The sequence below is a fragment of the Pagrus major genome, chromosome 14, assembly GCF_040436345.1.
Source record: "Pagrus major chromosome 14, Pma_NU_1.0".
Lineage (NCBI taxonomy): Eukaryota > Metazoa > Chordata > Actinopteri > Spariformes > Sparidae > Pagrus > Pagrus major.
This window is the reverse complement of record NC_133228.1, coordinates 13,906,735-13,927,695: the sequence shown is the minus strand read 5'-3', so window position 1 is coordinate 13,927,695 and position 20,961 is coordinate 13,906,735. Positions and strand designations below refer to the sequence as shown.

General features: G+C 40.8%; 1 protein-coding gene across 2 annotated transcripts in view; it reads right to left on the bottom strand.

The window, feature by feature from the left end:
* Window positions 1–20,961, bottom strand: part of grm8a (glutamate receptor, metabotropic 8a) — a 159,137-nt gene that overhangs the window by 53,655 nt on the left and 84,521 nt on the right. For both annotated transcript variants that reach the window (XM_073480535.1, XM_073480534.1), the window contains exon 6: window positions 378–578. In XM_073480535.1, the coding sequence (XP_073336636.1) occupies window positions 378–578 (201 nt within the window). The remainder of the gene's footprint in view (window positions 1–377; window positions 579–20,961) is intronic.

The following is a 20,961-nucleotide window of genomic DNA, read 5'->3' as shown; positions in this document are numbered from 1 at the left end:
AGTTACTAATAAAGGTGAAACGCTACATGCCACACACATTTTTATGATAAGGATGAGACAAATTAGACGAGGAGCTGGGCTTAGCATTGTTAAAGTGTGAGCTGAATTAGTCAAGTCAGGGTGGATAAATGCTACAGGATTACCGCACAGTATCTAAGCATTCAAAGGCTCTGTTTTTAAAAAGAAATTCCCCAGCGTTTTACAGCCTAATTGTTCACCATTCGTCTTCTTTACATAAGTCTGGAACAACTGATCTCTGCTGCAAGACACTGGAAAGAAGAAAAAAAAATCTAGGTGTATTTTGCTGATATGTTAGCTGTGTGTGAAATAAACTGTTGGTACCTATTCACCATGTGTTTTACTCGTATATGACTCACCATTGAAGTTGACAGCGCGAATGTGGCTGAGCAGCTCTTTGCCGTCGATGTTGGCCATGCGCGGGCAGAGGCCCGGGTACCCGTAGCAGAGCTCCCGGTGCATGCGGTGCAGGGCGTGGGCCATGGCGTACACAGCATCCATCACAAACTGAACCTTCCCCTCTTGCTCGTAGCTGGAGTCACGACCAACTTTTTCTAAACCTGAGAGAGGAGGAAGAAAGTGGTTAGAGGGGAAAGGAATGACATTAAAAAAGACACAAGAAAATCATTTCTGTGTGAGCAATTTGGAATTTAAGTCATAATGAGGATAGGAACAGTAGGCTTAACGCAAAAGATCCACGGTTAGGGTCTGAAATTCTCTCTTATTTCACTTTAGGATTAAATTTAAGACTTTTGCATTCAAGAAACGTTTCCAACCAGCATTTATGGAACAAAATGAACACTTAAAATACTATCATTGAATGGCAACTCGAACCGTAACTGTTGGAGAAGCTAACAAGGATGTTATCTTGTTATCTTTAAACTCTGTGGGCCGTCTATTAACCGTTATACAGTATATCCTGTCCTCCGTGACACAATTAATGCCTCAACCTCAAACTGAACACCGGTCTTTTCCTCTCCATTACAGCGAGCTAGCTAGCCAGTGACAAGTGAATGAAACAACCATCAAGGATACAGGCAATCTCAGGTACATTTTAAACACAGATACAGGCGTGACAGGACAAGTGCTGACTGAAGGATCCAGTTTTGAGTTCTAGTTAAGATCAGAGATAGGATAGGTAACAGCCATGTTTAGGAACTGCCTGTTTAGCCTAGTTGGAAAACTTTGACTACCTTTGAAACTTAAGACAGAACAAGCAGTCAGGAAATTGTTCGCAATGAGGCCCTGGATATAATAATGAAGCAATGACAGAAAAAGAAAATGTGTATAATAGAGAGGAAAGCTACATAAGATAACAGAGACCCAAGTAGGAGGCAGTATGTAGACCTTGGCTGAGGAAGACGAGTAAAAAAAAGATGAAAGGAAGCCACCAGGTAAATATTAAATCTAAAAATTTGGGTGAAGGAGAGAGAGAAAGAGGGATGACAGCCCAGAAAAAGAACTTGTGTGAGACACGTTGACCATCAGACAGGTAGCAGAGCACTGAGGGCACTCAGCCTGACAATGACAAATAAGTCCTCTCAGCCCATTCTCGCCCCGGTAGCGAAGTTACAGAGAAAAGAACAACATGCTCCTTCTTTACATCTTCTGAACCACTGATAATGGCATTTCCTTGTCTGAGGGAAAGGCAAGAAAGTGTTTGGAGAAGACGAAATAAACTCTGTCCTCTTTCTGAACCTCGCCACCAGGCCTCATGCTGAGGACTTCTCTACAGTTATACTCTATAAATTTGACCAATGCAACGCATGTTTTGTTACTTGTTTAAGTACTAAGATGTGCTCTAGCGTGCTTCTCTTTTGTTTCTGTCCTGTCTTTAAAGCTACGTGGCTTATCTCATGAGTGCAGCCTAATTAATTACCGCAGAGTTATGTTTAAGCTCATCAATTGGCAATGAAACAAATGCATATTTATTGCTGGCCTTCATGCTTGCGTGCATGCTCAGAGCACATGCATGCATGCATTCACACAAGTCGACACACTTATCTAACACATACTGTACACGCATACAGAGGCACACACACACACACAAATGAGCAAATAACATCCTTGTTGCGATTCATTGGGAGGGTTTTATGTAACGGCTCATTAGCATAATGAGCTAATGCAAAAAAAGAGCAGAGGGGAAATAAGAAGTCCTTGGTGTGTTATGAAGGAAATCGGTAATTGATGATGGCGGTCTTTTTCTGTTTTTCATCAAAAGTTCAAGGAGTGGGACTACTATAGGAAATCCAAACATTGTAAATTCATCATCTTTCTTTTTATTTCCCTATCTTTCTGTAACTCATCGCTTGATGACATACTTTTTTGTTGTTGCTCCGTTGTGTTCTCTCCTCATCTCGTATTTCTGCCTCATTTCTGTCTCCTCCTTCCTCTGTCTCTCATATTCCCCCATTCGCTCACCCTCCCCACTGCCTGTCTCTTGGCTTTATTCACCCATTTCTTACAAGTAGCAGTCACCTTCAGGCAACACAAACCGAATCAAAACCCTGTCTGGGCTGAGTTGAATTAACAAGACCAGAGGCCCCTCAATCAATATGAGAATCCATAAGGAATTAATGGGGTCCTGAGAATGAAATCCAATCCACAGTTATAGCAGGCTGTCGGGTGTTTTGTATGCATGTCTGTATTTATGTGTTTGTTGTCGGTGGCGGTGGTGGTAGTGGTGTGTGCGTGCGCGTGTGTGAGAGCCCCAGTAGGATGTTAGTCAGCATTGTCTCGGTGCCACGTGGTCCATCCAAGTAGCTGATCACTATGCTGGAGTAATAATGGAGCTCATCTCCTCTCAATCCCTGGATAACAGAGCTGTACAGTACCTTTAAGTGTGTGTGTGTGTGTGTGTGTGTGTGTATGTGTGTGTGTGTATGTGTGTGTGTGTGTGTGTGTGTGTGTGTGTGTGCGAAGATAGAAAAGGCATAGAGACAATTAATGTGTGTGCATGTGTGAATAGAGAGGAATAGAGAACGAGCTTGCAGAGGAAAGTACCACTCTCTCTCTCTCTCTCTCTCTCTAAATGGTGAACTTGTATTCAGCCTCACACACTCACATTACCATCTCTGGTTGTCAGATACAACATCCTGTAAAGTGGTATCTTGTTTTTTTCTGTCTCTTGTGTTCTGCTCCTGCTCCAGGGGGGTCGCACAGCACTTTTTACTGCTGCCCTGTTTTCTCATTCCTTTTTTTTTCTCCCTCATTCTGGTGCCCAGTAAAGCCACAGTCTTGTGGGTCTTGAAGACTGTCTCACAGAATACATCTGATGAGGCCAAAGTTTGATCAAAATGTACCTTGGTAGGGAAGTATTAATATATTTTACTTAAAGGTACAATATGTAAGAATTGGCCACCTGTCAAATGCATACTCAAAACAAATAGGGGGCAGCATATCACTTGAGTAGTCGCCAACTGTAGCTGCCGTTAGCTAGTTAGCTCAGTTAGCCGTGCAGCTAGCAGTCTGGATTTTGAGCTCGGGGACCAGCTTAATACACCACTAATCTGATTTTAGGACCAGGACAGGCAGTGGCTAGCTCAGTAGATATCTCTACAACACATAAACATTATGATGATTTTAGTTCATTTTTGAACGTTTTCAACTCAAATTCTTATGCAATGACCCATCAAGTAAAAGCACTAATAACATGATTTCAAACACTCTAAATCTTATGTAACTAAAAGTATGTAACAGGGAAGCTGGAAGTCAGTCACATTTGGGGGTACTGAGAGGTCACTCCATATAATGACATCATTAAAAAAATGTTTTTTACAGCGTCAACAACAGCAAGGAGATTAAGAGGTAGAGACATTCAGAAGACTCCCTTATAAAATCTGTCAATTTTGTGAGTTGTTGAATTAGGATAAACTTAATAAACCTTCTGTAATGCTGTATATGAAAAATGCTTGACTACTTGGGCCTTCTTATAAATTCGGCATATGTTATACGTTCTTTCTTTGTGGAAAAAATAACAATGTCTGATTGTCGCAGTGATGTACGTTTGGGAGGGATCCAATCACTTCCCCTCACTCAAGTACCAGGTGTGAACTGACACGCTTAGAACTGTCAACTTGTGATACCATAGGCACGTGTCAATACCGGGGATAAACAGCCTCGCAGTGTATAATATGGCGGCACGTTGCAGATAAGTTTCATAGAGGAAACAAGCGGAGAAACCAGAGAAATGTAGAATAACAGTCAGCCTCATGAAGGTTAGGGTAAGGGTTTGGCATAGCTATCGTGGCTAATGCTAGCTGACGTTAATGTTCCCTTTCTAGCTCAGTGGATGTATTTTTGTTGTACAATATTTTTGATGTACAATTTGTCTCCATAAAAATGTTATCGATATGACCTTTAAAACACTCAAGTGAAGAACAAGTAGGTAAAAAAAACTTAATTACCACTGAAAATGCATACAGGAAAAACTGACTGCCTAACTCTACTGAGATAGAAACTAGACAACTTTTTGCTCATGGGAGTTGGCCAACATGCTGGTCTGTGTATCACAACCTTTAAATTTGACATTTCATTAGTAAAAAAACAGCTGCACAAATGACAGTAACCTTTATTTATCCAGAGGAGGCATGCACCTACAGCCAACAACCTGCTCTGTATTTGTAATTGCACACATTCATACCTCAGTAGTTGCTGAGAGAGGGAGAGCTTTTCTCATTAGCTTCTAGAATTCTGGCCACAAGCCCAGTTTCACACGCTCACAGCCAAATCTATATTTAATTGTCTTTATTTCCAACCAGTAGACAACAAACTGTATGGTGTAAAAGTACCTGTTTTTTTTAAGTCTACATGAATTTCTCTGTTTTGATTCAGTTTTTGATGTATTGTGCTGCTGTTTTTCTTCTCTCTAAAAACATAATGGTGTCAGGCTATTACATGTCAAACAATACTACTGAGACCTAAAAGTTTTTCAAGGGTTTAAAAGTCTTACCGTGCCCTGAGGTTACTCTGGTAACAGCCTCAGTAATGTGATTGATGCTACTTAGCTCAGATAAAAACCCTTTGTGCAGCAGGGTGAATACTATATCGGACCAACCGCTGTGTGTTGTGGAAACAAAAAAAACCAATAGAGAAGGGCAGCAAGGTGCAGCAAGGTGAAGCTAATGTAGCTAACTGACTGGCTAAGTAATGTAGCTAACTGACTGGCTAACTGCCTTGATAGATCCAATTGGTGGTCAATTTACTGCTCTTGTCACAGATCTCGGTTGAACCACCCGCCTGATACAAAGAATGCAGATTTAACATTTAACAAAGAGTTTATGGAAGACAGGGTGTGTTTAAAGCACTTTAATCTATGCACAGCAGCAATTTAAATGGTACAAATCTACCATTTAAGTTATAGGCTGAAATAATTGAATTGTTCTCTGCAGGGATTAAAGTATTAAAACATTTTTGCTTGTCTCTTATCCGTCTTAGTGTGAATTGACTTCTCTGAAAGCCGGATAATGGAGAAATGTAATGTCCTCTTTGAATTCAGACTGTTGAATGACCTTCAATCTCAATTACACGTTCTGCTGCTGTTGCAATATGTGCCTCCTAATGTATAGAGGACTGGTCTAATATGGTTTAATCTAGTTTTGTAGCTAAAGAAACGATCTGAACATCTTTCACAAAGAAACAAAACTAGTCCTATCTTTGACAATGTTTATAGTCATCTTATTTTGTGTGTGTGTAATTTCTTGTTCTGTTTGTATCATATATTCCTGTATCTAAAGATAACTTAACACCCGTGCTGCTACCCTGCTGCACTGATATTAGAGGAGCGGTACCAAGTGCAGCAATTTCACTGCTGGACTTCAGTTAACTTTTGGGCGTTATATGCCATTAAAGAGGGGAATGCAACGTCGAAATACGTCCAAATGCAGGACTTTCATGCACAAAGCAGCAATAACGGTGTAACGTTACCTAGCTAACTAGTTAGTGACTGCGATGTCAGTAAGCTGGTAGCGTTTTAAGCTTCTTATAACAAGAAGGACCATAATACAGACAGAGTTTTCATAATTCTTGGTTTTAAGTATGCCTTTGATGAATCTCTGTTTTGAGGGGGTGTAGCCCTAACACTTCATCCTACCCCACTATCCCAACAAGAAACGGGATACCCTACCCCTAGAAGTGAACACACAAAATGGAGGGGTAGGGCTAAGTGGTAGGGGCACAGGATTTTAACCAGGGGGGCAGTGTCACTCTGATTTTCAGCAGGTGTTAAATATGCTTTAAACATAACAGTATATTTATACATGGCAAACATAAGACAACACACATTAAATAGTACAGCGCTCAATGTATGTGACAATAAGACATATGGCATTTGAGTGTTTATTTTGCACTAATGTTAGTGGAAACATTTGTGTTTGGATTTGAATGTGCTTGTGTGCTCAGACAATTAAAAGTTAAATCTGTTACTATCCATTTTACACCTTTTGCACTATAACAGTTGTTTTGCCAGGAGTTGGATTGCCTTTGGGAGTCTTTACCTTCCAATATGAAAGCTCACACAGAAAAGCCAATCGACTTTATGTCCTTATGGCCATATGGCTTTTTGTCATAACACACTCATATGCAAGCACATAGCCTACACACAGATTTGTCCACCTATGCACACTCTCATCATCCACATTGGCTGATTATGTGCATCATCTGCTGCATTGCTTCCAGTGTATCACAGCTCAGGGCTGAATGTAGTTAAAGGATGCAATCTCAAAAACTAGTTATATGATAATAGAGCATGCTGTCTGAGGACCGATTCTGGAACGTCTCTATACAGGCTGATTAATCAACAGGCTGCCTAATATCCTGACATAATTACAAACCTAATTATTCTAATAGTCAGTAAATAGAGCTAAACAAGAAATAAATGAATAAATGCGTTCACAGAATTGCACCATCAGCACTTAAGTGGTACTGTACCGAAAATCAATCTTTTTAGCATCAAACACATGTCAACAAGTGAAAGGCTGCCGAGGTGGCTGCTAAAGGTTTGTAGCTCTATCCTTAAAGGGTAACTGCACCAATTTTACACGTTAAAGTGTGTTTACAGGTCTCGGGGAGTACTTCTGCATATATGAAAAAAGCAGTATAAGCATTTTTGGGCTGTAGAGGAAGCTGCATGTAATCTGTTAAACCGGCTCCAGTAGTGCAGTAGTACTCCCGAAGACCTGTAAACACACTTTAATGTGTAAAATGGTGGAGTTACCCTCTAATGCGAAGCAGACTGAAGAAATAAAAAAATCAAACATCCATAGAAATGTTTAGAACTCCTGCTGCGGCAAAATCTATTTATTCACGGTCCAATATATGCTCAACAGCCATTTTCAACAGACTACGGCTAAACAGGCGGCTTCCATTTGCGGCTTTGTAGCGCTTACAGTAAGCTACATTGGCTGATTTGGCCGCTAGAATTACCACCTCATGTTTGTTTGCACCAGTCAAGTAGCTGTTCAAGTCAGGTAGCAGCAGAACATGTACAGCATATTTTATCCCATTAGACATTTATGTAAAAATCTTATTGTAACTATTGTATGAATTCTTTAGTTATAGCCATTAATGAGTTTTGTGAGGTCATAGTGAACGAAATACATTCGTTCAGTACATTCTGATACTTTCATTTGACTGTGAATACCACTGGAATACATACAATATATTTAGGTGTTTTCTGTTTACTAACAAATATTGCAAACTCTATTTCTTTATATGTTATCTATTGTAATAGTGTGCAATATTTCTATTTTCTGTTGTAACTGCTGCTGCCCCGGTGATATTTGGAAACTTTAACTTTTCAACATCCTGCTGCAGAGAGAAAGGGGACTTCAGTTCACAGTGCTTTCTTAATGCTGTGCTCATGAGGGCTGCAGGGTGCTGTACTTTCAGTGCACAACTTGAAAAGACGCATTAGAACCGGGATGTCCAATTAAGGGTAACTCTAAATTAAACTATAACACTGTTAGTAGTGCCCTGAAGAAAGTACAGCTGCTTTCCAAATGGCCTCAGAGTCAGGATGTCAGTAGAGGAATATTGATAGAGGGGTTTGTCTTGACCTTTTAAAACTGACCCATAAAATTGAGAATACTGATTGCAGTCATTATTTTGTAACCGGATTTGTGACCTCGTGACATGGAGCCTGTTTCTGAACAAGCCAGCATATTTCTCCTCATGTATTCGTATGTGTGCACACTTACACGTCCATTCGGAGAATGAAAAGTACAACAGAAGAGTTGTATTCTGAGCCGTAGATCACGAGATAATGAGAATCTCTGCTGTTCTTACGAGATGTGAAATGACACGATGCATCATTAATCAGCATATCGCAAGACAATGCAATCCGTGCCCTGAGACATTTAAACGACTGGTGCAGTTATGAGTTGTGCTAACTGGGAAAACACTACTCTCTCTGTTTCCTGGGATTGCGTCAGGTGTTGTAACCGGAGCGAGGGGTGTGTGTGTGTGTGTGTTAGAGTGTGTGTGAGGAGTACAATACAATGCAGCTTTTATTGGATCTGTCTGGCCCATTGTCTGCAGCCAGTAACAGCCTGTCAAATCAATGAAGTGGCCCGCAAAACGATTCATTTCATCACTCTGCACATGAAAAGGTGCAAAATAAAGACATTTTTGAGTCTTTAACACACAGGTGTACTTTACAGTCTTGGTTTTATGTGTGTGAAAGAACTGGAGGAGATACTGTAAAGAGGGATACAGGCTGAGATGAAGGTGAAGACACAGAGATGCTCAGAGATGGATGGACAAAATGTTTGTTCGTTAATATGCACCCTGTCTGTCTTGTACACATTACACTTTATTCCATTTTTCCAGCCAGCAGCTGTTAAATTAAATTCAGCCTTTCTGCTCTGTGTTAATGACATCGGAGACCACAGGCAGCTTGGATTGGTTGGCTGCTCGGTAAGGGAGGATTGGAATTGAAAAAAAGGAAGACTTGAAAAACTCTGAGAGGCAGAAGCGGAGATGAAAAGTGACTTTCATGTCGCATAAAAGATCTGCTCACCAAAAACTGCACGAGGACGCAATCATCTCCATATCTGCCTCCGAGTCATTTTCATATTTTTTTTGGTTGATTATTTGTTCTCGACGCACGGGCATGCGAGGCCGGGCGCTGTGATCTGTTTCCAGATCTGTTTAACGGTGGCACTCATCTTGGTTCTGCGTTAATAAGAAGCCACGGGCACGGCAGACGCTCCGTTCAAAAAGTTACTTTATGATGAAAGTTTTCTTTGAAATTGAGATAATCTGCCATTTGTAGATCGCGACACCTGCTGATACAAACTGTATGGTTGAAGAGGATTTACACTTGAAAGTCTTTAGACGACAAAAGATAACAGTTTTGCAGTCGGGACCCAGCACTTTAAAGACATCTTTGAAGATGAAGTCACGGTGGTACTTCTCATCATTATCATTATTCAAACTCGAAACCGCATTGTGAAACGGACCTCTTTAAGTGTCTCTTTAACTACGTGAGGTACCACTTAAATCGTCTAACCTGGCACTTCAACATCAACGCAGAGGTGGTGGTGCTGTGACTCACACTGGTAAAAACATCAGGATCAGCGGAGATAACAGCAACCCAAATATAACCTAAGAGTAGACGTGAGGAGCTGAAGTTAAACACAGAAGGACCAGTGAATTCTTTTTGACCTCCTGAAGAATTCATGAAACAAAAATGGTTATTCTTAGTCATTATTTGCCTTTTGAGGCATAGCATGCTGGATGCTGAGTTGACGGATTTTAGGGACTGTTGGTGGAACAGATGTTAGATAATGGAGTAACGTGGAGAAATGCATCATTTTTTAATTGAAACAAAAGGCTGTTGAGGATTAATCCTTCTTTTGCTATAATCAAACTGTCAGTTGTGTTCAATTATGAGTTTCTTCAAGGACAAAACGCATCTATTTCTGCAAATGTATCAATCTGAAGGTGACTTTTAAAAGTGTGCGTACTTATTTTCAAAAATCTTCCAGTTGTTGGTTCAGGCCTGTATTGTATGAAAGTATAAAATAAAAATCCTCTTGGGCAGCAGTTCCTCAAGTCTTTGTTGTGGGAGTTCTTCAAAGGTATTCGAAACTTGAATGCACCAACAAAGCCCCTGCTCATGCTTGTACCACCACACAACAACAGTGGTACTTTGATAAATATAAAGTGAACAAAATGTTCATTGCTTCAAAGCTTCAAGTCCGTGCAAGTTGCCTTTTTCAACCACAAGTTAAACAACTTTTTATCACCTTTCAATTACTTCCCATTATCTGTCTCTCTTTTGATGGTACAGTGTCTTGTAATAGGGTGAATGTCTCTATCACTTGGCACTTGTATCTCCTTTTTGATAGCAAAATGGGACCTTTGACTAAAAAAGATATAGAGATGTAGAAAACAGGTCGTATCAGCCCCACTTCCCACATGACTTTATGTTGCTTACAAGGTTCAATATTAGTAGGCAGGTCAGCTCAATTTATTTGAATTATTAAAATACTCTGCTCACGGCGGTCTTCCGAGTGGACAGACTGTTAAACCAAACTCCATTCTAAAAGCAGGCGTTTTAAATTGTGCAAATAATCCATGGTTCATATGCCAAACCATGAGGTCACGGATCACTTTAAATCTATTTTTCCTTCTTTGCTGCAAAGACATGTTTTAAACTTGACACAAGGGATTAACAGGAGTCATGCTCATGTAAAGATCTTCGCGATCAAGAAGCTATGGCGGCTATGTGCACATTCTCCAAAGCACAGACAATTAATCCGGTTTTGATTCTGATCGAGGAATAATTCAAATAACAGTGTTTCACTATTGAAAGCTGTCTTTCATCCTTCCACCATCATGATGTTGAAGTGTTTTTTTTTTTTAGATCAAAAACTTAAAGCCAGCCCCCCATATATCTCCTGCTTCATTTGAAGGGTGGCTCAATGACCACTAAAATATGTGCCTCACTGGTGAAGCCAATGCTGTGTCTAATACAAACACAAACCAATACATTGAGGCAGTGAGGTGAGGCTAATGCAGCGGCGCTGACTGGCTAAGTGCCTTGATGGATGCCTTCATGGACCAGCGTTTGCCAGCCAGGTTTTACACAGAGAGTGATTGATGGCATCACGGCTGACAGACAGACTAATGATTTGGACAAGCTCCTTAATTAAACATCAATTAGGAACACGCATTCAATTCCCTCCTTCTCCACTCCTTCGCCGAAAAAGATTTTTTCTTTTGCTTTTTCCTGTTTTCTCAGGCGGGCTCACATACATATACACGGATATTCATTTTCCCCTTTCAAGATGCTGATGAGGTGAATATGGGAATAATTAAGTGAGAAAATGTATTTATAAAGCTCCAGATAATGCAAACTCAATTCAGATGGTGATGAATAGATTTACATAAAGGTTGCTTAATTAGCTTTTCTCTCATTTATCAAACATGTCTGAAAGACATCAGGGAGATGACAGGATAGGGAAAAGCTGCCCACACACGCATCACAACCCATAGACATGTATAAATCATTGTCGTGACAAAACAAACATATGCAGCTATTTTGCTTAAATCTGTTTTTGTTTCTGTGTGATAACATAAGGCAAGAAAAAAGCGATCTACCCGCCCACAAAAACCCACACACTCACATGCAGAGTTTGCTTGTTATAACTATACTTGTCTGGCTCGGAGCTAGCTTCAGGGCTAATCTGCCAAGATAGAAATGAATAATCAATAGGAGGGAATAGGAAATGAGCATCAGACAGAGATTCGGCTTTACATGATTTGACAAGAGAGCACTGAAGCCAAGGCGTATGTCAATAGGCCTTGCTCAAATACCAGCCATTGGATTGAAGTCTGTGTGAGAATGTGTGCAAATGAATGTGTGTGTTTCTACTTGTTCCATAATTTGCACCTTAAGTTTTGTGTGTGAATAAACCGAGATCGACGTCAGGAATCACTTAAATATCATTCAGCTGGTGAGTATGGATGTGTGTAGAGACGAGATCAAAGTCGAATATCATTGTTCAGAAAATGTTTGTCTGAAAGGTGAAAATCTATTTTTACAATTTGAGTCTTATTTTTGTAGTTATGGACATAAGTTCTTTAAGTTTGATTATCGAAACCACATTTTTTTAGATAAATCCAATTTCCACCATCGCAAGTGCAATGAGTCAAAGTTGAACCAAGTTGAAGTTGGACTGTAAATTTTGATGGCAGTTTGAGCACTAACTTCCACGTCTGCCTTCACCTTCTCTGTCCAAAGAAGTTTTGCCACCCTGGGCGTTTGTTTAAAAGGCAACTTACCCCCCCGATATCTTGTTTTTGCTGACCTCCAGTGGTTTGACTTCACACCTCGCTGCACTGATGTAGAAGTGTAGGCCAGGGTCTGTCAGCACACCGTGGCACCCCTTGTGACTGTGGTAACAGGTGCAACAGAGCCATGCCGTGTGCAGTCACAGGTAAAAAAAAGACTTGAAACGTTCATCCAGATAGTGCAGTGAACACTGGGGTTAAGTTACTGGAATGAAACCTTTTTGATCATCAGACTGCTTGTGTGGGCTGCTGTGGCTCAGGAGGTAGGGCTACTCAGTCGCTGATCAGATGGTTGGCGGTTCGATCCCGAGCTCTGGCTGCATGTAGAAGAATCCGAAAGTCTAGATTGCTGTTGCTGGCAAAGAAATATCACTGAGATGCTTTGTTAATGAAGCGCTGTAACACTCCTGATGGGCAGGTCAGCACCTTGAGTGGCAACCTCTGCCATCATGTTATGAATAAATGAGTTACAATTTTACCCGTGTAGTAATATTCTGTCTACAATCATGTTTTTCACAAAGTAATGAACCTGGCCATATCCAGGCTTGGGAACCTTGACTGAACCTTTCGAGGATTCCCCTTTCATATCCAATCATGATACTATTACCTGTTGCCAATTACCCTGTTTACCTGTTAAATGGCCTAAACCGGTGTTTCTTGAGCATTCAGAGTGAGTATACTTTCAGAAACATAATGGTTCTCATATTGTTCTTCAGAAGGATCTCTGGTTCTTTATAAAGCTATCACTAATTGAAGAACCTCTTTATTTAGTTGATGGTTCTTTGTGTACTTTATGTGGTTCTTTCAACAGATGGACGGCCAAAAACTATGAACGTGTACTTGTTGCAACATACGTATAAATGATTTCATTTTAAAATGCTCAAAGACCCATTTATCTGCAAATACAAATTCTAAAGAACCCTTTAAAGAGGTTCTCTATTGAACCAGTTGGGTCAACAAAGAAGTTTCTTGAAAATGGTTCCTTCGAGAACCATTATGCCGATTAGTTATTTTTGGTTCCAGAAAGCACCTTTATGTCAAACAAGACCTGCAAACTATCATATTTTGTTTTCGATAGCGTCCCGACTTTTCGTAAACCAGGGTTGTCGAAATGATGGCAAAAACTACAACAGAGTGGTCATGACACAGAATTATGGACTGTCTAATTGTCATGCTGACATGTTTGGGTTATTTACTGTCTGAACTGATCTCTCGTTGAACCTGCCCTAACCTTCGCCGCCCTCAGACCTTCCTGTCAGACTGCAGCATGAATCTTTTCTGCTTTATAAAGAGCGATTGGCTGCAGAACACCACTTTTCATGAATAATGTGATGCCACAGACGTATGTGGCTAATATATATTTCATCTCTTTATTATTACTGGTATATATTACTGCTGATAGTACACAGAGCTATTATAAATTATTCATTAGTCATTATTCATATTATGCTGAATCACTGTCTTGGCACCATTCAGCTATATGCTCACCAGCTCTCTCTCTCTCTCTCTCTCTCTGTCTCTCTCTCTTTCCCTCTGCCTTCAACTTTTTTTAATTTCCTTTTGTCAGTCCATTCTTCTCTTAATCTCTCTCCTGCACAGCTTTCACATGAACAAATAAACAAGAATTTTCGTTTGTGCCGCTGAGGGACTGTTTTATATCAGCAGGCCTCCCATCTTTCTCTCTCGAACAACATATATACATATATATACACACACACACACACACACACACACACACACACACACACACACACACACACACACAGGAAAAAAAAAGGCGAAGGGAGAGATGGAACAAAAAGTGACTCGAGTAAAGGCAGAGAAAGTGCACGATAACGGCAGTGGGAGAGGACAGGGAGAAAATTGAATCAAACAAGACAGAGGGATGGGGGGAAAAAAACACCTAAACAAAAGTGGGAATGAGAGACGATAAATAGACGGTGAGTTCATGGAAGGGAGGTTAGTGGGGAACAAATGAAACAACAGAGGAGAGGGAGGGGGAGAAGGTGGAGGTATGCAGCTGAGAGAGCAGGTATTACTGAAGAGAGGACGAACCGTAAAATCACATTAGTAGAGCAGCACTTGTTCTCCTTAGCCTGCAACAACCTGTCACAGCATACAGAAGTGTGTGCGCGTGGATACATTTGCTGTTACGCTTCACATGTTTTCACTGAATCCTTACATTTAAAGCCCTGCACATGAGACAGGGGGTACAAAAAGGGAAGAAACACCAGTGATAAATGAGGTTCTGGGCCGTGGACCAGTAATAAACAAGCCCCCTGTTGCTTCAACAGATCAGCTAAACCACTCATTTGGAAGAGAGAAAGTTGGTCAAAATCACTTGTGTTGCACAGAAGAACATTACCAAATTGATAGTGATGATGAAGTCAGCTGGCTGCAGGGCTTTTTTTTTTCCTATCATGCCCCCTTCCTCTGGAATAACCTCCCAGCTGACAGACAACCTGGCTCTACTGACGCCTTGAAATCTAAAGTCAAAACACACTTCTTCGACTCAACCTTGACTTTGATTGCTAGCTTCTTTAGTGGGTCGATCTCAGTCTCAATGAGTCTCTTACCAGTAGTATTTGAATTCACATCATCCTGCCAATGAGAAGCAATCTGTTTATTCTGAATAATATTGCATTTCTCTAATTTTTGTTTTTGTTTTCTGTTCCCACGAGCTGCAAGCTGTCTCGTAGTGTTTTGATGGCCAGTAATATGAGTAAAAAAGCTCATAATAACAAACGTGTACATCTGTATTGTTTCAGTGTGTCTGTCTTATTTATTTTGTGTGCTAGAGTAGTCTCGTGCCTGTATCCATTAGCAGGTGTGTATCCGTGACAAAGCTGTGTGTGACTGGGCCACAGTGAGCAGTAGCTCACCTGGACCTGTTGAGATGGATTACCCTGTGTGTGTATGGGTGTGTGTGGGACTTAATGGTGACAGATAGGCAGCTCAACACTGACGCTTTCAAGCACACAGTCGTGCCTATGACAGCGTGCGCTTCCACACAGATGAAGTCTGTGGGCGCACATTACATACATGCTCGTACTGTGTGACGGCACCTTATCAATCAGCGTTGAGTCACTCACATGCACATATGTGCCATCTAAGAGAGCACTTAGATAACCGTGTCCTCCACAAGAAGATGAGAAGGGATCATTCCACTGCAGCTTAATGACACTTCATCTCACCTATACTGAAAAGTAATGGCCGCCATGAGTCACAGAACAAGGTGTGTCTGTCGCCATCGCCGTCTCGCAGCGCGCAATCAGTCTGTCTGCGCCTGTCTGTCTCTAATTGTCCATCTGTGTTTGTCTCCATCCGTCAGTCTGTTCGGCCCTGAAGCCGTTTCACATGGGAGGGAACAGTTTATCCAGCCTGCGAGCCTAATAACTCTTCTTCCCCATCGACCTCGTTAGGGTATGGTCTATTTGGGGAGAGCGAACATGCGGGGGTTGAACGCGTGCATGCCTGCGTTAAGTCAGGATCTAATTAACTCCTGGAATTGTAGCATCTCATGCAGACACATCTATGCACACATCACTGGATTTTTGCATCTAAAAAGCAGATTTCTAAGAGAGTAAGAAAAGCATCCTCATGTTCCGAAGGCATCAAACTATCGCCCAGTAGCCTTTAGAAGATAATTTCCCCATTAATAACACTCTGTAAAGTATTAATATTTTATGTTAAACTAGGGAAATGTAAAGCTTTATGTGTGTGTGTGTGTGTGTGTGTGTGTAAGCATTTGATAATCTTCTGTTTGCCATGAAGTTACAGCACAACTTTCATTAGGCGGCTGCAGAGGGATCCACAGTCTCATGGTAATCTCACTAATCAGGAAAAGTAGACCAGAGAGCTTAAACTATTTTGAGAGGATTTTCACTTACAGTTTGCACTCCCAACATCAGTCCTTTATAGTCTCTTTCTCACCTGGAAGAGCATTTCAATTTCCTTTCATGGGTGGCGAAACACTTTTCTTACGAGTCTGACCTCATTTGCTGAGGCATATTGCTCGTTTCTGACCTGATCTCAATTTTTGCTTTAACTTGAGCACACATAGAAATGTCCGTTTTCCATGTAATGTCGTGTAGGCATTAAAAGTTCCAGCTCTTGAAGGTGCATTGTGTATTTTTGGGAAATACATTTTAATCAGAACAGAAAGATCTTCACTGACTAATTTTTTTTTAAAACAAACTCTCTTTGTTTTCATGACTGAATAAACAAACTGACCTTAAAGAACAACACAACTTCATACTGTTTATATTCAGTGGACCCTGCCACCTTTCTAGCTTCAAACAGTGTTCTGGGGACCTTATTTTCCTCTGAGAACAGCTTGTATATTCAGTATCAGTATTGTAAATATTAAAATTCTGAGTTTGAATTTCTTCTCCCAAACTACATAGTGCCCCTTTAAGTCTACTGTAAACCAAAGTGATTCTGCATTGCTTGGTCGCTCTTCACTGCCTGTACCCACACCATGTGTTTCCCCCCGTTCAGTCGGGTGAAAAGACCTCTGACTGAGTGTTATTGGACCCATTAAACCTTGATGTAACACTAGATTCACTCATAATAAGCAACGCGAGCGCAAACTGTACTGTGAAATACACATTATTACAAATAGCTCTACAAATAGCTCTTCCAAGATATCTAGCCCATCAGGCCGAAGTAAAAGTGTGCTTTGTTTACAGAACTAGCTTTTTATTTGCCACGTTTACAATGAAATACAACAAAATGACACAGCTGATTAGGTTTTGACCATGTGGGCAGTCTATGACTGAGCTCTCATCACTGAGAGTGAGAACAAGCAATTGTGAGTGAGTGAGAGACAGAGAAACAGAGAAACATATATTTTAGAAATAGAAATAAAAAAATAGCTAAAAATGAACAAAAGTTAGTGCTGGGCAATATATTGATATTACATGTGCTATCTGGCCTTTTCCTCTAAAAGGCTGCATTAAAGTGATTTAACTTCCTCACTCACAAGATTGTTCTACTTGTTCTAATTCTTGTTTTTATCCCCTCAGTTGTTTTCATGATATCCGCATTATTGGTGATTACTTATCAAATATCTCATTGTGTTAATGTTTCATGAAATTGCCAATAGCTGTGTTGCCAGATTTGGCAGTTTTCCACTCAAAACTCATAAAAACTGACTGTACTGTTAAAAATACATCCATTACTTGTTTTCATTAGTTACTGTATGCAAGCACATCCAGTCACTCAGCGAGACTTTGATATGACAGAACTTTTATTCATCCTGCTGAAAGGAGACATGACTTCTCATCGTAACAACTACCTGACACTTGTCAACGCACACTAGCTGTGGTGTTTTTGCAAATCTGTTTTTTCATTGTGACAGAATCGTCTGCGCTTGCAACATTAAAGCATCATTATCTGTTTGGCTTTTGACACCATGGGATTACGTGCATCTTTTTTCACTTCTCTTCTTCTCTCTCTTTCTCTTTCATTCTCTCCCCCTTTATGTGCAGAACTTAGGCCACTGTTGAGGCCTGTCGCAGTTTATGAATTTAGATAAAACCTATATTTTTGTTGCAGAGGGCAGAAATTGTTTTACAGTTGCACTGTGATGTACCAGAATACGTTTGCTACCGTTAGCTCCAGCTTTATTTTTAACTATAGATAATATTTGGGTAGTTTTTTGTTTTTGTTTTATCCATTTGGCCTGGACACCATCAAACCAATTTGGCAACACTGACATCACAATTTTGTTGCATCATGGTTTTTGAGGTGTTTGGCCACAGATATTGTGATATTTGATTTTGTAGCCCAGTCCTCGCATTTATGAAGTGCTTTTGAGGAGATTTCAAAATAGAGATATATATCTTGCTGAGCCCTACTGAAAATTTTCATTCTAAATGTTCAGCTTTTAAGGCTCTGAACACATTGCCCACTGCAAGTTCTGTTGTCGATAATTATACAGCGCTTTGTCAATACTGTATCTCAATATGCTCCTGTATTTGACAGAGCAGGAAGATATGTCAGACCACAAGTTAGAGTTACAGGGTGAGAGAAAGTCATACAGAGAGAAAGTTGAGCAAAGATTGGCAGTCAGCAAAGTAAAGAAAGATCACAAAGGCCAGGAAAAGGGAAGATAAAATATTGGTGTACTTCCCTCGAGAGTGACACAACCCACACAGGAGGAAAGACAAAGAAAAAAAGGCAACAGTGTAACAACCTTGTTTCCTGCTCGCGCTGCACTTTAATTCCTGTGTGTGTACCTGAGGCTTATAGCTCCTGTCACAACCAATGTTATTCACTAGTGGAATGGATCCATTGATGGGCCCAGGCGGGGAAGTGTGTGGACAGAATGTGTGTGTGTGTGCGTGCGTGAACGGGCCTTTCATGTCTGGTCTCTGCCCTTTTGTGTGTGTTTGGGTCATGCCTGCCCAGCTGTGTTCGTGTCCAGCCCAAAGAGGGAGGGAAAAGGGAAAGGGAAAAGTCAGTTCCACTGAGCAAGGACGTGATGATTTGAGTGACCAGCCTGTTCAGAGGTTCATCTGCCTACCTAACAATATTGCAGAGATTAAAATTAGAGTTTAATTGAAAAAGTCAATAAAACTTTTGTTTTGGTGAAAAATGTTTGGAGCTATGTTTTTGTTTTTTTGACAATTTGTGTTTAGGCGTAGGTATACATTTTGGTTGCTTATGTTTACGTGGAGAATCATATCACTGATTGATACTACGCAATTTTAATTCTACTTTTTGTGGCTGTTGTGTTAAGTAACACCCCAGGGAGTCTAGAAACCACTTAGTGGAAGCTAACGCATACCAGCCAACACTCCCAATTTCCCTACTTTTAACCCTTTCCTCCCACAGGTGCTCCCAATTGGTAATTCTTCTGGTTAATCTCCTGATTTTATAGTGATGCAAATGAAATGGGTCTTCCACAGTTTCTGTGCGGGATGTGTCCCATGGTACCTGGCAACCCAACCTAGAAACCCTGCCTGATGTGAGTCACTTGTCACTGTGCCAAGGCCTCCTCTTAGTTTGTGTCGAGGTTTAGGTTTTTGGTTTAGTTGTTTCCTGCTTTATTTTGGTAGATTCATCCTCATGTGTCACGTTTTAATGCCACTTCCTGTCTTAGTGTTTTTCCCCAAAGTTTTGACTGCCCTATTAGTTTTACCTGTCTCTTATTAGTCTTCCCTCCCTTGTGTTTTTAAGTGTGTCTTTCCCTCTCTCTTTGACAGTTCGTCTGTTTCCCCATGTCAGTCCTTTGTTCTCTGTTCTGTGTCCTGTTTATACTCTGAGTTCCTGCCTGTGTTCCCAGCGCTTCATTGGTTTGTACTTCATTATTTATTATCGGATTTGCCCCTGCCTGCTGTTGTTTTGTTCTTTGGATTACAGCTTTGCTTTATTCAAGCTCGCTTTTTGTTTCTTTACCTACCTGCCTCTGTGTTTTTGCCAAACTGAACACTTTGCCTCTGATAATGGATGAAACAGGTCCCAAGGAGAAGAGACATGCTTCCAAATTTCACCCGACTTGGTGCCACTTAATGACATTTGCCTCCTGTGTCACTTGCTTGACTTCTTGCCTCCACTCTGCAGACTGCGGTCCTGATTTTTTGGCTTCCTCTTCTCGTTTTTGAAGGTCTATCTGGCAATAATGGCTCTTCAGATTTCTTTTGCGATGCCAATTGTAGATCTTGACTTTTGGTCGCTTTTTGTACATTTTTATGTGTTTTTTTTTTTGTTTTTGTTTATAGTTTATATATGTTTCACTGTGATTGGAAAGAGTCATTTTACTTCAATTCAATAAATCTGTGATGTCAGGTTATATGGGGGCGGGGCGTTGAGGCTAGCCCATTTGCCGATATTCCAGAAAATCTCTTCTTTTTCACAGCCTGATGTTGGAATGAATGTTAATGGGGATCAAATAAAGAACTACAGAGTGGCAAGAACCAGTCGGAGTGTGAATCTTTTACTGTGTTTGTGTATGATGTATCGACTCCTATCTGTCTTCTGGGACATTTAAGTCTTCTCTTTGCTCCATCCTGCAGAGCATGATGGGATTAAAGGCACATTTTCCCGTAAACTGGAAGGATGTGGAAAATTGCAGCTAAGTCATCAATCACATCTGAGATCAGTCATTTATTCGATTCATTTATATTTCAGCCTTCATCAGTTTACTGCCATTTTACTCCAATTAGGCGCATCCTGCTCTGATCTGTTCGGCTCAGGAAACTGATCCGAGCAAAACCAAATTCGAACAACCATGACAGCAAACCATATTTCACATATTTCAGTTCAGTCAAATGGATCTATTTCAAAAAAAGGATGTGTATGTGTGTGAGACAGAGCAAAGACGGAGCTTGCAACATGTATACTGTATGTACCTGCATCCCGATAGAAACGAGGCCAGTGGGACTTGCAGATCTCGTTAATTAACCTGAGTTTGTGCACTCATCCACGATTGTATCTGCAGCCACCGGGCATGTCAGTGTTTGCGAGCATGTAAGTGCGCATGTCGGCTTATCTGTGATCTGGCGTCTGCTTCAGTCAGCTTCCCCTCGGGCATCAGTTTTACCTGACTGCATGCTTGCAACAGAACAGATTTTATTTCAGCGTCTGAGTTGTCCGGGTTGATGAGCTTAGGAGCATATCAGCCATGCCTGAGAAAAAAAA